The sequence below is a fragment of the Drepanopeziza brunnea genome (genome assembly GCF_022702325.1).
Source record: "Drepanopeziza brunnea f. sp. 'multigermtubi' strain 214-2 chromosome Unknown ctg5, whole genome shotgun sequence".
NCBI classification, from domain to species: Eukaryota; Fungi; Ascomycota; class Leotiomycetes; order Helotiales; family Drepanopezizaceae; genus Drepanopeziza; species Drepanopeziza brunnea.
Genome location: NW_027094068.1, coordinates 1,945,690 through 1,957,873, shown reverse-complemented (window position 1 = coordinate 1,957,873; position 12,184 = coordinate 1,945,690). Strand labels below are relative to the sequence as shown.

Sequence of the window (12,184 nt, the reverse complement as noted above, 5' to 3'; positions counted from 1 at the left end):
TACACACATATCAGACAAATCAGACATATCAGACACCAGCGCGGGAATGATATCCAAAGCTGCCTGCCTGCCTGCCCGTAAGCACAAAGCACAAAGCACACCCTTCCGCCCTTATCCTTATTACTACTACTATTATTATTACTACTACTACTACTACTACTACTACTACTACTACTAGTACAGCGAAGACGATCGATCGATCGATCGCTCGCTATAGCTGATTGCTTGCTTGCTTGCTTGCATGCTTGCTTGCTTGCTTGCTGTTGATTGATATCGGCCGCCACACACACACACACACACACACACACACACACACACACACACACACACACACACACACGGAGACTAGGCACATATGTACATACATGCGTAAAACCCCCCTACCCGCCTGGTTGCGCCCCGAATCGGTGAGATGATGTCTGTCGGCTTGCGCTGCGCAGGTGGGCGAGGAGATTCCGGGAAGAGGGAGATGCCGGTGGAGGGAGTGTATTTGAGGAGGTGGGTGGATGGATGGATGGATGGATGCTAGGAAGTGGATGGATGCTGGTAGGTGGATGGATGATGGTAGGTGGATTCTAAGAAGTACATTCCAATCCAAATTCAGCGCTCTGCAAGTACAACCGTGTACCGTACTCGAGACGTACCGCCGTGACCATGCGACGGGGCTGTAAAAAGGGCGAAGATGAAGAGGGAGAAGAGATGGAGGGAGAGGAGACACCTTACTCACGACACGGCGAAGTCTGATGTACCATTTATAGTCTCGAGAGAACCCCATTGATATTATCCCATGATACAATTACATACAGAGTCTGCAGCCAGACCTTTGCCAGACCGCGAGAGGGACGACAAGTTCCTCCCAGTCTTCTTCGTGCCCGCAGCTCCCGATCACCGATGTGGAAGCTCCCCTCCCCCTTTCGGCGACGATCGTACCGGGACATCATCGCCTCGCAATTCCAAATCCCAATATGATACCGGTAACCTCAATCAATATCGGTGCTGATCGCGCGTGACGCACCAGAGAAAGTTTCCCGTCCCGTCCGTCTTGGTCGCAGCCCTCGGTGATCAATGTAGGAACGGTAATATAGACCAGCCGGGCCCCATTCCAGTGCAGTACAAGCTGACGTAGACGATACCCAGCCCGGCTTTCCCAGTCCGGATTCCCCAGGATCTCGCTCCAGACCTCAATTCGCCCTTTGGGCATTAATTTATGCCATACCCCAGGCCAAGCCTAGCAAGCGACCCGGGACCCGGGATCCCAGAATCAACAAAGCTCGTCGCCTCAGCCGTGATCTCCCGAGCTCGCCCTTCCCTGTCGTGCCCATTTTCCCCTCACTTGCCACCACAGCCCGCAGAAACTCTAAAAATCTACGTAAAGTAAAGGGCTCAGATTCGCCTGGCTTGCGTCACTTGGCAGGTGCGGCTGATGTCGACATATTATGCCCAAGACGCCCAAGACAATTCCAGCCTTCGTCTTTGAAAAAAAAAAAAAAAAAAAAAACCTCCCCCCCCCAAAGATCCGATCCCTTGACGGCCCTCGCGCTCAGACTCAAATAAGCATACGGACGACCATGAAACCCGGCATTGGGGAGCTCCGACCCATGTTCAGTACCGACGACCGACGGTAGCGACATGGCAAAACAGATAGACGCCCGTGTGATGCGGAGCCGGTATGTTCTCCACCATGTCATCTATCCTCGTCATAATCCCTTCGTTTGTATTAAGTATACACTGCCGATCCAAACATCGGTTTCATGTGATTCGCTTCACGCTCTGGGTGCGCAGTGCGTCGATCTCGCGTTGCAATTTGCTTAAATCGGCGAGAACATCGAGTTTGCTCGCCTGTGCTGGAATTTGCACTGGTTCCTCATGCAGATTCTCGTGCAGTAGTGAGGACGAGCTCGACGATCCTGGCCGGGTGACCTCCGTGCTTCGATGGTACTCACCGCTTCGTCTTTGGGAGTCCCCGAACAATTGCGACTCGGGTGAGGTTCCATGGTGGCGAGGCGGTGGAGGCGGAGGCGCCACGACGGAGGACCGTTTGTTCGTCGACGATAGATCCAGACTGTAGACTGAAGATGGTCTGCCTCCAGTTAAGGACCGAGACGATCTTCGAGCAGGCGGTGGAGCGGGCAAAGAGACAGTCGAAGGCGAATTTACACAAGTTTTCGGTGAGACTCTTAAAGAGCCCAGACGGCGGGAGGGCGGAGGCGGAGGAGCTCTGGCACTTTCAGAGGATTTCCTCCTGTTCTCACTTCCAGAGCTGGGGACTCTGGGAGGCTCCTCTTCGGGATTGGGTGATAACCGGGTCGAGCCGGCTCGTCTCAACTTCGATTCGGCCATCTTCTGGCTGTGCCGGCGAGTAAGAGGCGGGGCGGGCGGCGTCTTGTACCGCAATGATGGCGATGGAGAGGGAGGCTCTGGTGTCTTCCCAGCAGATTCCTTGTCGAAGATAGATTCACGTTCCGAATCATGGCTGGCGCGGTTCGGAGCTGGAGGCAGAGGCTTGTTGAGGTCTGTCTGGGAGTGCTGACTGGAGCTGATGTAATGTTGGGAGGTAATGGAGCCTGATGTAGGAGGTGATTGCGTGCTAATAGGTGTATTCTCGTTCTTCAGTTCCATATTTATCATTTTCCCATGTCTCGAGCTTGGTGGAGGGGGTTTCTTTCTGCCTGCGGACGAGTGCGACATCTCTGCCACCAACCCCCTCCGATCATCATCCGGCTCTGATATCTCGTGTGATGTGCGAGGTGATTCTGTCAATGGCTCTTGAATGGCCTCAAACACAGACTGCCGACATAGAGATGTTGTGTCTGTACTACTCCCCCCGTTCCCGAGAGCGTGTGCCACATGCGCCTGAGCTCCAGTCTGTGTCGGGGGCGTAGCCAGCCCAGAATTTCCCGTCATTAATAGCCTCTTGAAAGCATCTACATCCATAGATGCTCGCCCCGCGTTGCTGGCCTTCCTTGGTGGTACTGTTCCGGTACCTCGTCCCGGGTTTTCCATAGTCTCCAATGTCTTCGAGAACGGGTTTGCCGGAACCCTACCAAGTCTACTTGTTTCCTCATCATCGCTCGTGTCCGCGGTCGCATTTTCGAAAGGATCCTCTTCCCGCGGTATGGCAGATTTTGTAGGCCTGCCGGATGTATTATAGATTTCATTCCCAACCGTTGAGGATGAGTCGGATATGGTTGGACTGGAGAGCGATGGCGGAGGAGGCGAATGAACCCTGACTTTCTTGGTGATCTTCTTCAGTACACCTGTCCCTTCACCTCCCACAGGATCTGTTTGCGGTTCTGCGTAGTCGGCCGATATTTGGGAATTCGCAGAGGGGCGCTCTGACATGGCAGAGGGGAGGGCTGCATAGATTCTCCTCCGGAACGGATTCGAGGCAGGGAGTTCCGCAGACATTGTACGTGGGAGACATCCAGATTCTTGCTCGGTTGTTTGCTGTATTACTGAGGGCATCTCAACGGTGTTTGTTCGTGTGATCGTCGCCGTCTTCGTCGTTGTCGTCGTCGGCGCTGCCACTGTCACTGCTGCCCGGATACTCGGTGATGATGGATCATGAGCTCTTGAGCCTGGGCCACATTGAAGCTTAAGTTCTGGACAGACAGCGGTTCCCCACATCACGACTGTAGGCTGAAGCCCCGAGCAGCGCTTTTCATCCCGTCTTTTTCCTAATGAATGAAACTCCAGCATATGATTTGCTGGATATTCCCATGTGCGGTTCAGCGCATTCAAAACTCATCCATGGGAGACCATGATAAAGATCAAAGTGTTCCCCTGCCTCTTGGAAGCATATAATTAACTATCTTCATCATCTTTCCGAGGCCTTGATAATCGACTATCTCCGTGTAATATGTACTCATATCCGAGTCTAGATTCGTCTCCGAAGTACAAATCCTTCCCCGGCTGGTGAGGAGAATCGATAGATCTTTCGTTTGGTATCTTCATATCACGGTCAATATTCTTAAGATCGAGGTTTATGCCTGCTAGCAGCTGCTAGCAGGACTTTGATTCATTCCATTCCACTACAAAATCAAAATAAAACCACGCAGCACCAAACGCCAATCGCCCCCCACCCCCGATGCATTGAAAATCACTGCTACAAACTCCCCGACCCATCTATAAAACCGCCATCCCCTTCATAGCTTCACAGCGAGGAGCTCTCCAGGACCCCATACACCGTCAAAATAGCGACAGGCGAAGCGGTAACCACTCGAGGTAGGTTGTGAGAAAGCAGTTTTTTCCTTCGCGACTGTGTAGCCGTAATAGAAGTTGAGGCGGGCAAAGTCAACCAGTCTGGTGGCGAGGTGTTGTGGCTCATCGCTCATCGGGACCAGCTTGCGGTACTCTTCGTCAACCCAGATCCGATCGACGATCATGTCACATTCATGATCCTGGGCAGTCCACTTCTCTTGTCCATCCTGCCGAGAGTAGAGCGATGCCGCCATTGCCCTCCTCACAACAACCACACCAACGGCGCGCAGGGCGGGCTTAAGTCCTGGTGGTCCAACGAAGGCAATGTAGACTTTGGCTACTCCTGACAACATATCGCGACCAAGTTCATAAGCTTCGGCATTAGCATTGGATTCGTATCCTACATATCCCAAGGCCCGATCAACCTTATTCCTGACGACATCAATGGCGAACTCTCGAACAGTCAACGAAGCGTGCTCATCAAACTTGCAAAACGTGATCTTGTGAGACGAGCCAACGTCGCGAGTCCAGGCTGGATCCGTAATAACGGAGAGATCATGCTTGTTTGAGTTCAAGAATTCAATATTGTTGTGAACCATTTTGTGTGTGATAATGTCCTCTGCGTTGTTGGCATTGAAGGGGAGCTTGCAGACCGAACATCTTGGTGGGTTCTGGCCTGCTGAAATCAGGGTTTGAATCATCTTTGCGGTACGTCGTCCATGCTCGAACGTAAGGGGAATTGCGGCGAGCACCTCATCCAGAGGTGGGACTTGAATGTTGTCGATGGTGTTCGTGTAGCCGTCTTCTTCGTCAAACTTGGCTGACATGATTTTCTCGTTGCGAGCGAGGCGAGCAGTGTTGTTATCATGCTGGCATGTGCCCTCGATGCAGCAATTCATAAGGACTGAACTCTCAGAGGTCGACATCTTGATAGGTGACAGATCGAGTTTTGTTGTAAGTCTTCGTTTCGGCCGCTTTCTCCGCCGTAGAAGTTGGCGCGGTGGCTTGGCTGTCTTCGGCGAGGGTGAAGATGGGGTAAAGGTCGGAGGAGACGAAGGAGGCGTCGATCTTGAGGCAAGATCGTCTGAAGGTTGATGAGCCGCTCGGGTTTGCGCGGGGCTTGAAGAGCTGGACAGCGGCTGAAAGTAATTTTTGATGGAAGAAGGCGCGAATTTCTTCGCGGGAGGTAGCTCTTCAGGAGATTGAGGTTCTTCTGCGCGTTTTCTCTTTGCTGGGGTTTGCTCTGAGGTATTGTGGGGTTTGCGACGAGAGTATGTCTTCAAGGGCGCTCTGAAATTTGGTATTAGCGTGGTTGAAGCTGAAGAGAAACAGAAGCTGGTCATACCTGTGGTTGCCTGAGGTCCCCCCCATCTTGCCTAGGGCAGCCTTGCCTGTCTCCATATTGACTCGAAAGATGGTGTTGTCAGGAGCTGGTGTCGAAGTTGACAGTCTGGAATATGTTGATGATGTTTAGTCGAAGCGAGGATCGCTACGAATATAAGAAGTCCATGACTTATATTAACCGAGAGGGTTAGCGACGGCCTTTATTCGGGTTGCGGCTCTGTCCACGCTAGTGAATACAGTGGGAGAGAGAAAGCCGAACTCCTTTAGAGCCGGGGGGTGCAGTTGAAGGCACGCCTCAAAGCGAGGCAAATCCTGCACCACAAAATAGGCGTCGCAGCGCCGGAAAACTGTATATTCTGTGGGTCAGTGAGCAGTTTGACACAGAAAGACTCTCCTTATGAGTGTCCTGACCGAAGGTTGTATCGAGGGTGATGTGCTTCAAGAGTGTTGAAGTTGATGTTTATGGTCGAAGGAAGTCGACGCGCCGAAGATTGGAAGTATCGAAAAAATGTGGGGCTCCAGCACTAGCGCGTTTATTCTAGCCACCTCGCTTCGAGCCCCTGGTTAGGGAGCGAGGAACGTCAACTCTTGTCTTGTCTTGTCTTGTCTTGTCTTGATTATACTACGTATTATGGAAAATTGGAGATTTCAATCCAGCGGCCTTAACGGACCTTCCTAATATCTGTGAGTGGCAAGCACCCATCAACTAGCAAGCTCATGATATGTTGCATTCTTCTCGCGAAAACCAAGACCTACGTAGTTGTTGGTATAACACTACTTTCAGCATTCAAGTTTCCATGGACGAACATTGGTTGACCTTAATCCGGCCACTCATGCTATCAAGTAGCAGATGATACTGATGTCCATCTGTGGCCGATTGAGGAATCGGCCAGATGCGGTCGCTACCCATCCACCTCTTGCCGTTGCTCTGATAACATGATGAGGAATTTCCTCGAAGGGAGGTGTGACTCTGCTGCTTCACCCAATGGAGGATTTACTTTGGCTACACCATGTCTAGACTTAACTGGTTTCGGACTACCATGTATCCAAATGGAAGCACGGTAATTCGCGTTCCTTGCCATTTACAGTCCGTTCCGTCGCAATTTAATGCTCATCAAGTGGTTGAGATATACCTCTTATAGTCTAGGCAATGGCCAAAGACGTATGTGTAATTTCACTCAACAAACGAGCTCTGGGTTGATCGAGGCCAGTCCCACGAACTGGAAAATGCACCAGTAGCTGAATCCACGGGTTTGAGAAGCCTCCCCGGGCTGAGACGAGATGTGGAATCGGCTGTCGGTGAGTGCGTTATATAAATGAGGCGAGATATAAGTTCTTTTATTTCATCCGTAAGTACGTAGGATTCCGCTATTCGTATCCGTGGTATTTTTCCCTGGTCATACACCATGTCCCCCGGTACGAGGAATTTTACAACAGTGCCCAGTAGTCATTCGTATGGAAGTATTGCGGAAAGAATTACCAGCATTAACAACTGCCCGGTCCGAACCGAGAAGAAGTAGACTTCAATCGACCGACTTGAACATGTCCAAGAGGATGCTAGCGAAGCTTCCCAGGCTGGACCACGAGGCCTAGCTGAACATTGCATATCACGAAAATCTGTCATCCTCGACCTGAACTTCATATACTGCTTATGATTCTTTGGAAATACGAATGCCACGGGTACATTTGGCATCAGTGTTTCTCTCAGCACTTCGTGCCAGCTATCACCTGGTAGTCAACTGCACCGGCTAGCACCTGTCCCACTCTGTGATCTCTCATCATCAATCTCGAATTTCGAAATTTATGCGTGTACACATCATATATCCAAGCACGAAGAGTAAATACAGCTAGTGATCGCAATAGTTTCTATCACAACGCGGCATGGCCACACTGGTCGAGTGATTCTCCCTCGCAAAGAACCCCCACCTTCCCAGTCGAGTCCGCGATTTTCATCCCTCATCCTGGCTCAAGTGTATCTTATTCACCTGTTGAAGAGAGTCAACATGTCGTGTCAGATCTTAACCCAAGCCCATTAGCCGCGCAGTGTGGGCGGGTATTGGTAGGCTTTGGTACGATGTCTGAAGCGCCGACGACAACCACAAAAATCAGTAAGATTTATTATGAGCGGGAGGCTATCGTCACGGATTGCAAGATGACCTAGACCTGGATTCAATTCTCGCTCGGGTGTTTCCGGTTAGGTGTTTTGACTGCTGCAAAGCTACCTCTACCAATCTATCTACAAAGGATGAATGATGCGTCCGAGGTCCTTACAATCCAGCCAGAATTGATGTCACGCCGGCTATGGGCAGCAGGGTACAAAATGCTTTGCTATGACGACGCATACACTAACTAGCATAACACTTGTTCTATTCACAATGGTCAGGTAATAAATGCTTTCCGTGAACTCGAAAACACTTTTCTCATAAGCAGCAGATCCCGGGGAGAAGTAGGTACCTATGCTGTAACAGTGCGTGACAAATGCAGAGGCGACAATCGCTGAAAAAAAAAGCATTGATAGAGCGTGCGAGAATAGATGGCGACTGCGATGGTTGACTGAGAAGGACCAGAAAGGAGAAGGTGACATTTTTATAGCAACAGGAAGCGAACAGAATCCCAATCAGTAGCCATATCGGATCACTGACCTTCTCAAGTTCCAATCCCCAAGAAATCCTCCGGGAATCGCCAGAAAAAAACACGCGGCAGAGTGGCAAAAAAGTATATTGGCCAGCCTCTACTAGCTAGACCACTCGTTATAACGCTTACGTATAATACAATCGTCTATGCGGATTCTCTAATGCATGCGTTATACAGTGCGGCATCCTTGCCGCAAGAATACGAGGAGCCTATACAGAAATCTCGCTCTCACTTCCTCCGCTTCAGGGTCTTGATCGCCATCTCTACCAAGCCCTCCTTGGCCTCGCTATCGGGGAAGGCGGAAATGGCTGCGATGGCTCGATTTGCGTATTCCTCGGCCAGAGCTCGTGTTTGATCGAGTCCGTTGCTTTGGAGAACCAATTCTCGTGCCTGGGAATGTGTAAGTAGCTGAAACATGGAAAAAATTTGGGGTGAGATCTACCCTAGTCACATCGCCCTCGTGGGCAAACTTCCTCCCTACTAGCGACCCGAGCTCTGCGTTATTCTTCCACGCAAACAACAACGGGGCAGTGGCTAATCCAAGTTCTAGATCAGCACCTGCTGGCTTTCCTAACTCCTTCTCACTGATCGTATAATCCAACATGTCGTCCACCAATTGAAATGCGAGGCCTAGGTTCTTTCCGTAGGCGTACGCCGCATCCGCCGTCTGAGTATCTGACCCCCCCAGAAGCGCGGCCGCCCTGCAAGATTTGGAGATCAGGCTTGCAGATTTGAGATATGTCTTCTGCAGGTAGTATGTGACGGTATCCTCGGTCCAGACTGGGTTCTTCTCGTCTCGAGCCGTGTTCTTCAATTGCATGAATTCTCCCTCCACCAAATTTGCAATGACTGTTGCAAGAAGCTCCGTGACCTCTGCATCTCGTAACCTGGCTAGTGCCACGGAGGCCCGGCCCAAGAGAAAATCCCCCGCAAGAACTGCCATCTTGTTTCCAAATTCGAGGTTTGCGGAGGGTGCTCCGCGCCGGGCCACTGAATGGTCAATCACATCGTCGTGAAGTAGTGAAGCTGTGTGGATCAGCTCTGTAATCTCTGCGAGCCGTCGTTGAGTTGGCAGGATATCGCTGTCTGTCGCAGGGTATGAGGTTTGTGAATGCGTGAGAGGGTTCGAGGAGGGCTCGGTGGGATTGACATCCGCCAAAATGGACATTGGTGAAATGGAATCGTCAATATCCGTCGTTTGCTGCTGGGCATTATACCGGGGAGACTTGGGAGTCAGGGCCGTAGCTCGAGACATCAATAGTACAATCATCGGCCGTACATGTTTGCCCTCCGCTTGAGTGTAGTATTTCGCCACCATATCGAGAGAAGGATGCCCAGATCCCAGCAACTGTTGTATATTCCCCTTCAAGAATTTCATCTCCTTCGCCACTATCCGCAAAGGGTCCACGCTGACGTCTCCAGGAGCTGCTGTACGAGCGGTCGCATTCGAGAAAACATGGGAGGCGACGGACGCTGCTTGCGCCCAGGATGATTGCCTCCTCCGTGATGGATGCCGGTGTATCGAGTTCAAGAATAACCGTACTGGTTCTTGCCCAGCAAACTGACACCTAGAACATGCCGAATATAGCGGGAGGGTCGAGGTTGGGGAGCTGTTGAAGAGCAGCGAAGCTCTGGCCGGGATTCTCATAGCCCAGACTCCTGCGCGGCCGAAATTGACAGATTAATTTTATTGCGATCCAAACATCCGAGAAAACCACAGTATATCCTACAGATGAATTAAGTGGCGTAGGGGCGTCGTCGTGGCAGAATTGTCTAGAGGGTGAAGATGAGGGTGTGGAATCTAAAATTTGCACTATATTATTGTCGGGCCATCTCAGTACCGAGGCCGACATCCTGAAGCTTCCACTTTGACATGGGACCTCACCAGCCTTATTTTCGCGACACTGCAGTAGACCAAGAACATGGTATTGCTTACTATGACAGATCCTCTCGTGGAGGCTCTGGAAAAATATCAGGGCCTCGAGAATAGGGTGGGTGAGAAACGAAACGTCGATGGCGACGCGACGAACAAAATCAATGGCGGCGAGGACGATGCACTGAGAAAAGCTAGAGAAAGAGAACCCCAATCGAAAAATGCAGCCGCAGATTTCAAGGGAAAGGAAACAAGCAGTAAACCATCAGAACCAGCTCTGTCTGATCCCCGGATAGGAAACCCTATCTCCCACGGCCAGATCATCGAACTCGCCCGGAACATGAAAGTCAGAGGACTACAACCGTCTCGACTGGAGGATCTGCTCAAAGGCGCTCGAGTCTATGTTCCGCCACCACCGGCAAAACCAGAACCGGTAGGTGGTGCTTGGGATGCAGATGGACGGGTAGATACCAGCCTCGCTCTAGCGGATATTTCATTCCTTATGCCTTGAAAAGCTGGCTGACGTACACTTTAGACATCAGAATACAAAGCACTAATGGCCCGCCTTCGCCGCGAAGAAGAAGCCCGTTCCTATGAACGCATGACGAACCCTCCTCCACCGATGGAAACCTTCTCCCAGCGCTTCCCAGCCGCCTCAGCAGCAAGAGCTTTCTCCTCGAGTCACCAGAATATCAATGCCTCAGATCCAGACGACGACGGCGTCACATACGCTGATGTCGATAGACAAGTGACCCTCATATTCAACGTCCTGGTTAGTGTCTTTGCCTGCGCGGCGGCTATATGGATTGCGGCGAAGTGGTGGAGTACACCTGCCAGATTAGCGCTGAGTATGAGTGGGAGTGCTTTGATTGGGGTGGCGGAGGTGGTGGTGTATTCTGGGTATTTGAGACGGGTAGGAGAGGCGAAGGGGAAAGAAAAGAAGGTTAAGGAGGTTAAGGAGATTGTGAAGACTTGGGTAGTTGGTGCTGGGAAGTCTTTGGATGAGGAGGCTGAGGAGAGCTCGGTGAAGATTGAATCGAAAGAGGACGAGAAAGGCGTAAGGGCGCGGAAGCGGACGAAGGGCGAGTTTTAGAGACGAAGTGATTAGTATTTTGCATCAACAGCACGTGCAGGCAACATCTGACTGATACTGGTTATGGGTGGGAGAGCCAAGCGCATGGAAGAAGTCGTGAGCCCTCCCATATTCCCAAACCCCCCAAGGTGCTGATGCGGCTTGGATGCGGTCCAAACTTTACATTCCCCTTCCTTCCAGCATCAGCATCGTTGATGGCGGCTCTATGACTGAAGCATCCCCGACTCGCAACATCAAATACTTCCGGACTTATATATGTCTTCCCAGCAAGATCTGCTGCTTGAATATGTGATTCCCAGGGGCTTTGAGATCTATATCACAAGGCTCAGATGTTGCATCTATATTCGCCGAAGGGAAGTAATGTGGAGGGCTCACGGAGAAGTCTCTTGCTACAATTGAAATCCAGTCCAGGCTCGCAACTACGCACAAGCCAGCATGGCTTATTCTTCATCCCTTTCCAATCAGCGATGGCAATCAAGTAGCTGCGATGGCAAGACAGGTGAGTATTTTGATACCTGCCTTCAACTCTCGCAGAGTCGCAGAGACCCTATCAGACTACTTTCAAGTGGTATATTCCCGATCTTCATGACCCTCTCGCCAACCCAATACCAATATTCTTCTTATTAGCGAAAGAGTGCACTGTTGAATGTATGTACAAAGTGAAAGAAATACGTACAAGTATTAAGTGTGCTCAACGCCAAGATCGCCACTCTAACAATTGGTCCAAACCAAACATTCAGACATTCCCAATACTGGCTCTGTTCGGAACATTAATCATGAACCCAGAGTGGTGCCATAACAATGCCCACTTCCCAGACTAAGGTACACCTCAACACGCCCGAGCTCTTCCACTTCGGGAAGGCACGACTCCTCTTCAACGCATTTCCTATGTAGACTCATCCAAGCGCCGCACTGCATCCCGAGATCGCAACCGTCTCATGTGCTCTTAAACTGTCTGGTTCTCGAAAATCCCGCGGTAACGGGAGTCTTGGTGTTGTCGAAGCTGTTGCCCTCGACCAGGGCGTAGGTGCCGACCGTGT

The 12,184-nt window shown here is 51.0% G+C and overlaps 4 protein-coding genes across 6 annotated transcripts; 1 reads left to right on the top strand and 3 right to left on the bottom strand.

Annotated features, from left to right (window-relative positions):
• Positions 1 to 1,749: 1,749 nt before the first annotated feature.
• L3040_003876 (uncharacterized protein) lies at positions 1,750 to 3,408 on the bottom strand (the record flags this gene model as incomplete). Of its 2 annotated transcripts, none has more annotated exons than XM_007294948.2 (1): positions 1,750 to 3,408. In XM_007294948.2, the coding sequence occupies one exon, from the start codon at positions 3,406 to 3,408 to the stop codon at positions 1,750 to 1,752; it is 1,659 nt and encodes a 552-aa protein (XP_007295010.2). The 2 variants fall into 2 exon arrangements, with proteins under 2 accessions (XP_007295010.2, XP_066012157.1); XM_066156577.1 differs by having other exon boundaries at positions 1,750 to 3,003.
• A 737-nt stretch (positions 3,409 to 4,145) lies between these two features.
• Positions 4,146 to 5,601, bottom strand: L3040_003875 (uncharacterized protein; the record flags this gene model as incomplete). The annotated part of the gene is made up of 2 exons (XM_007294949.1): positions 4,146 to 5,490; positions 5,546 to 5,601. The coding sequence occupies 2 exons, from the start codon at positions 5,599 to 5,601 to the stop codon at positions 4,146 to 4,148; spliced, it is 1,401 nt and encodes a 466-aa protein (XP_007295011.1).
• Positions 5,602 to 8,406: 2,805 nt separating this feature from the next.
• On the bottom strand, positions 8,407 to 9,826 carry L3040_003874 (uncharacterized protein; the record flags this gene model as incomplete). Its single annotated transcript, XM_007294950.2, has 2 exons — positions 8,407 to 8,568; positions 8,621 to 9,826. The coding sequence occupies 2 exons, from the start codon at positions 9,824 to 9,826 to the stop codon at positions 8,407 to 8,409; spliced, it is 1,368 nt and encodes a 455-aa protein (XP_007295012.2).
• Positions 9,827 to 10,100: 274 nt separating this feature from the next.
• On the top strand, positions 10,101 to 11,144 carry L3040_003873 (uncharacterized protein; the record flags this gene model as incomplete). Of its 2 annotated transcripts, none has more annotated exons than XM_007294951.1 (2): positions 10,101 to 10,484; positions 10,587 to 11,144. In XM_007294951.1, 2 exons carry the CDS (start codon positions 10,101 to 10,103, stop codon positions 11,142 to 11,144), a joined length of 942 nt encoding a protein of 313 aa, XP_007295013.1. The 2 variants fall into 2 exon arrangements, with proteins under 2 accessions (XP_007295013.1, XP_066012156.1); XM_066156576.1 differs by having other exon boundaries at positions 10,101 to 10,514.
• Between the last annotated feature and the right edge of the window lie 1,040 nt (positions 11,145 to 12,184).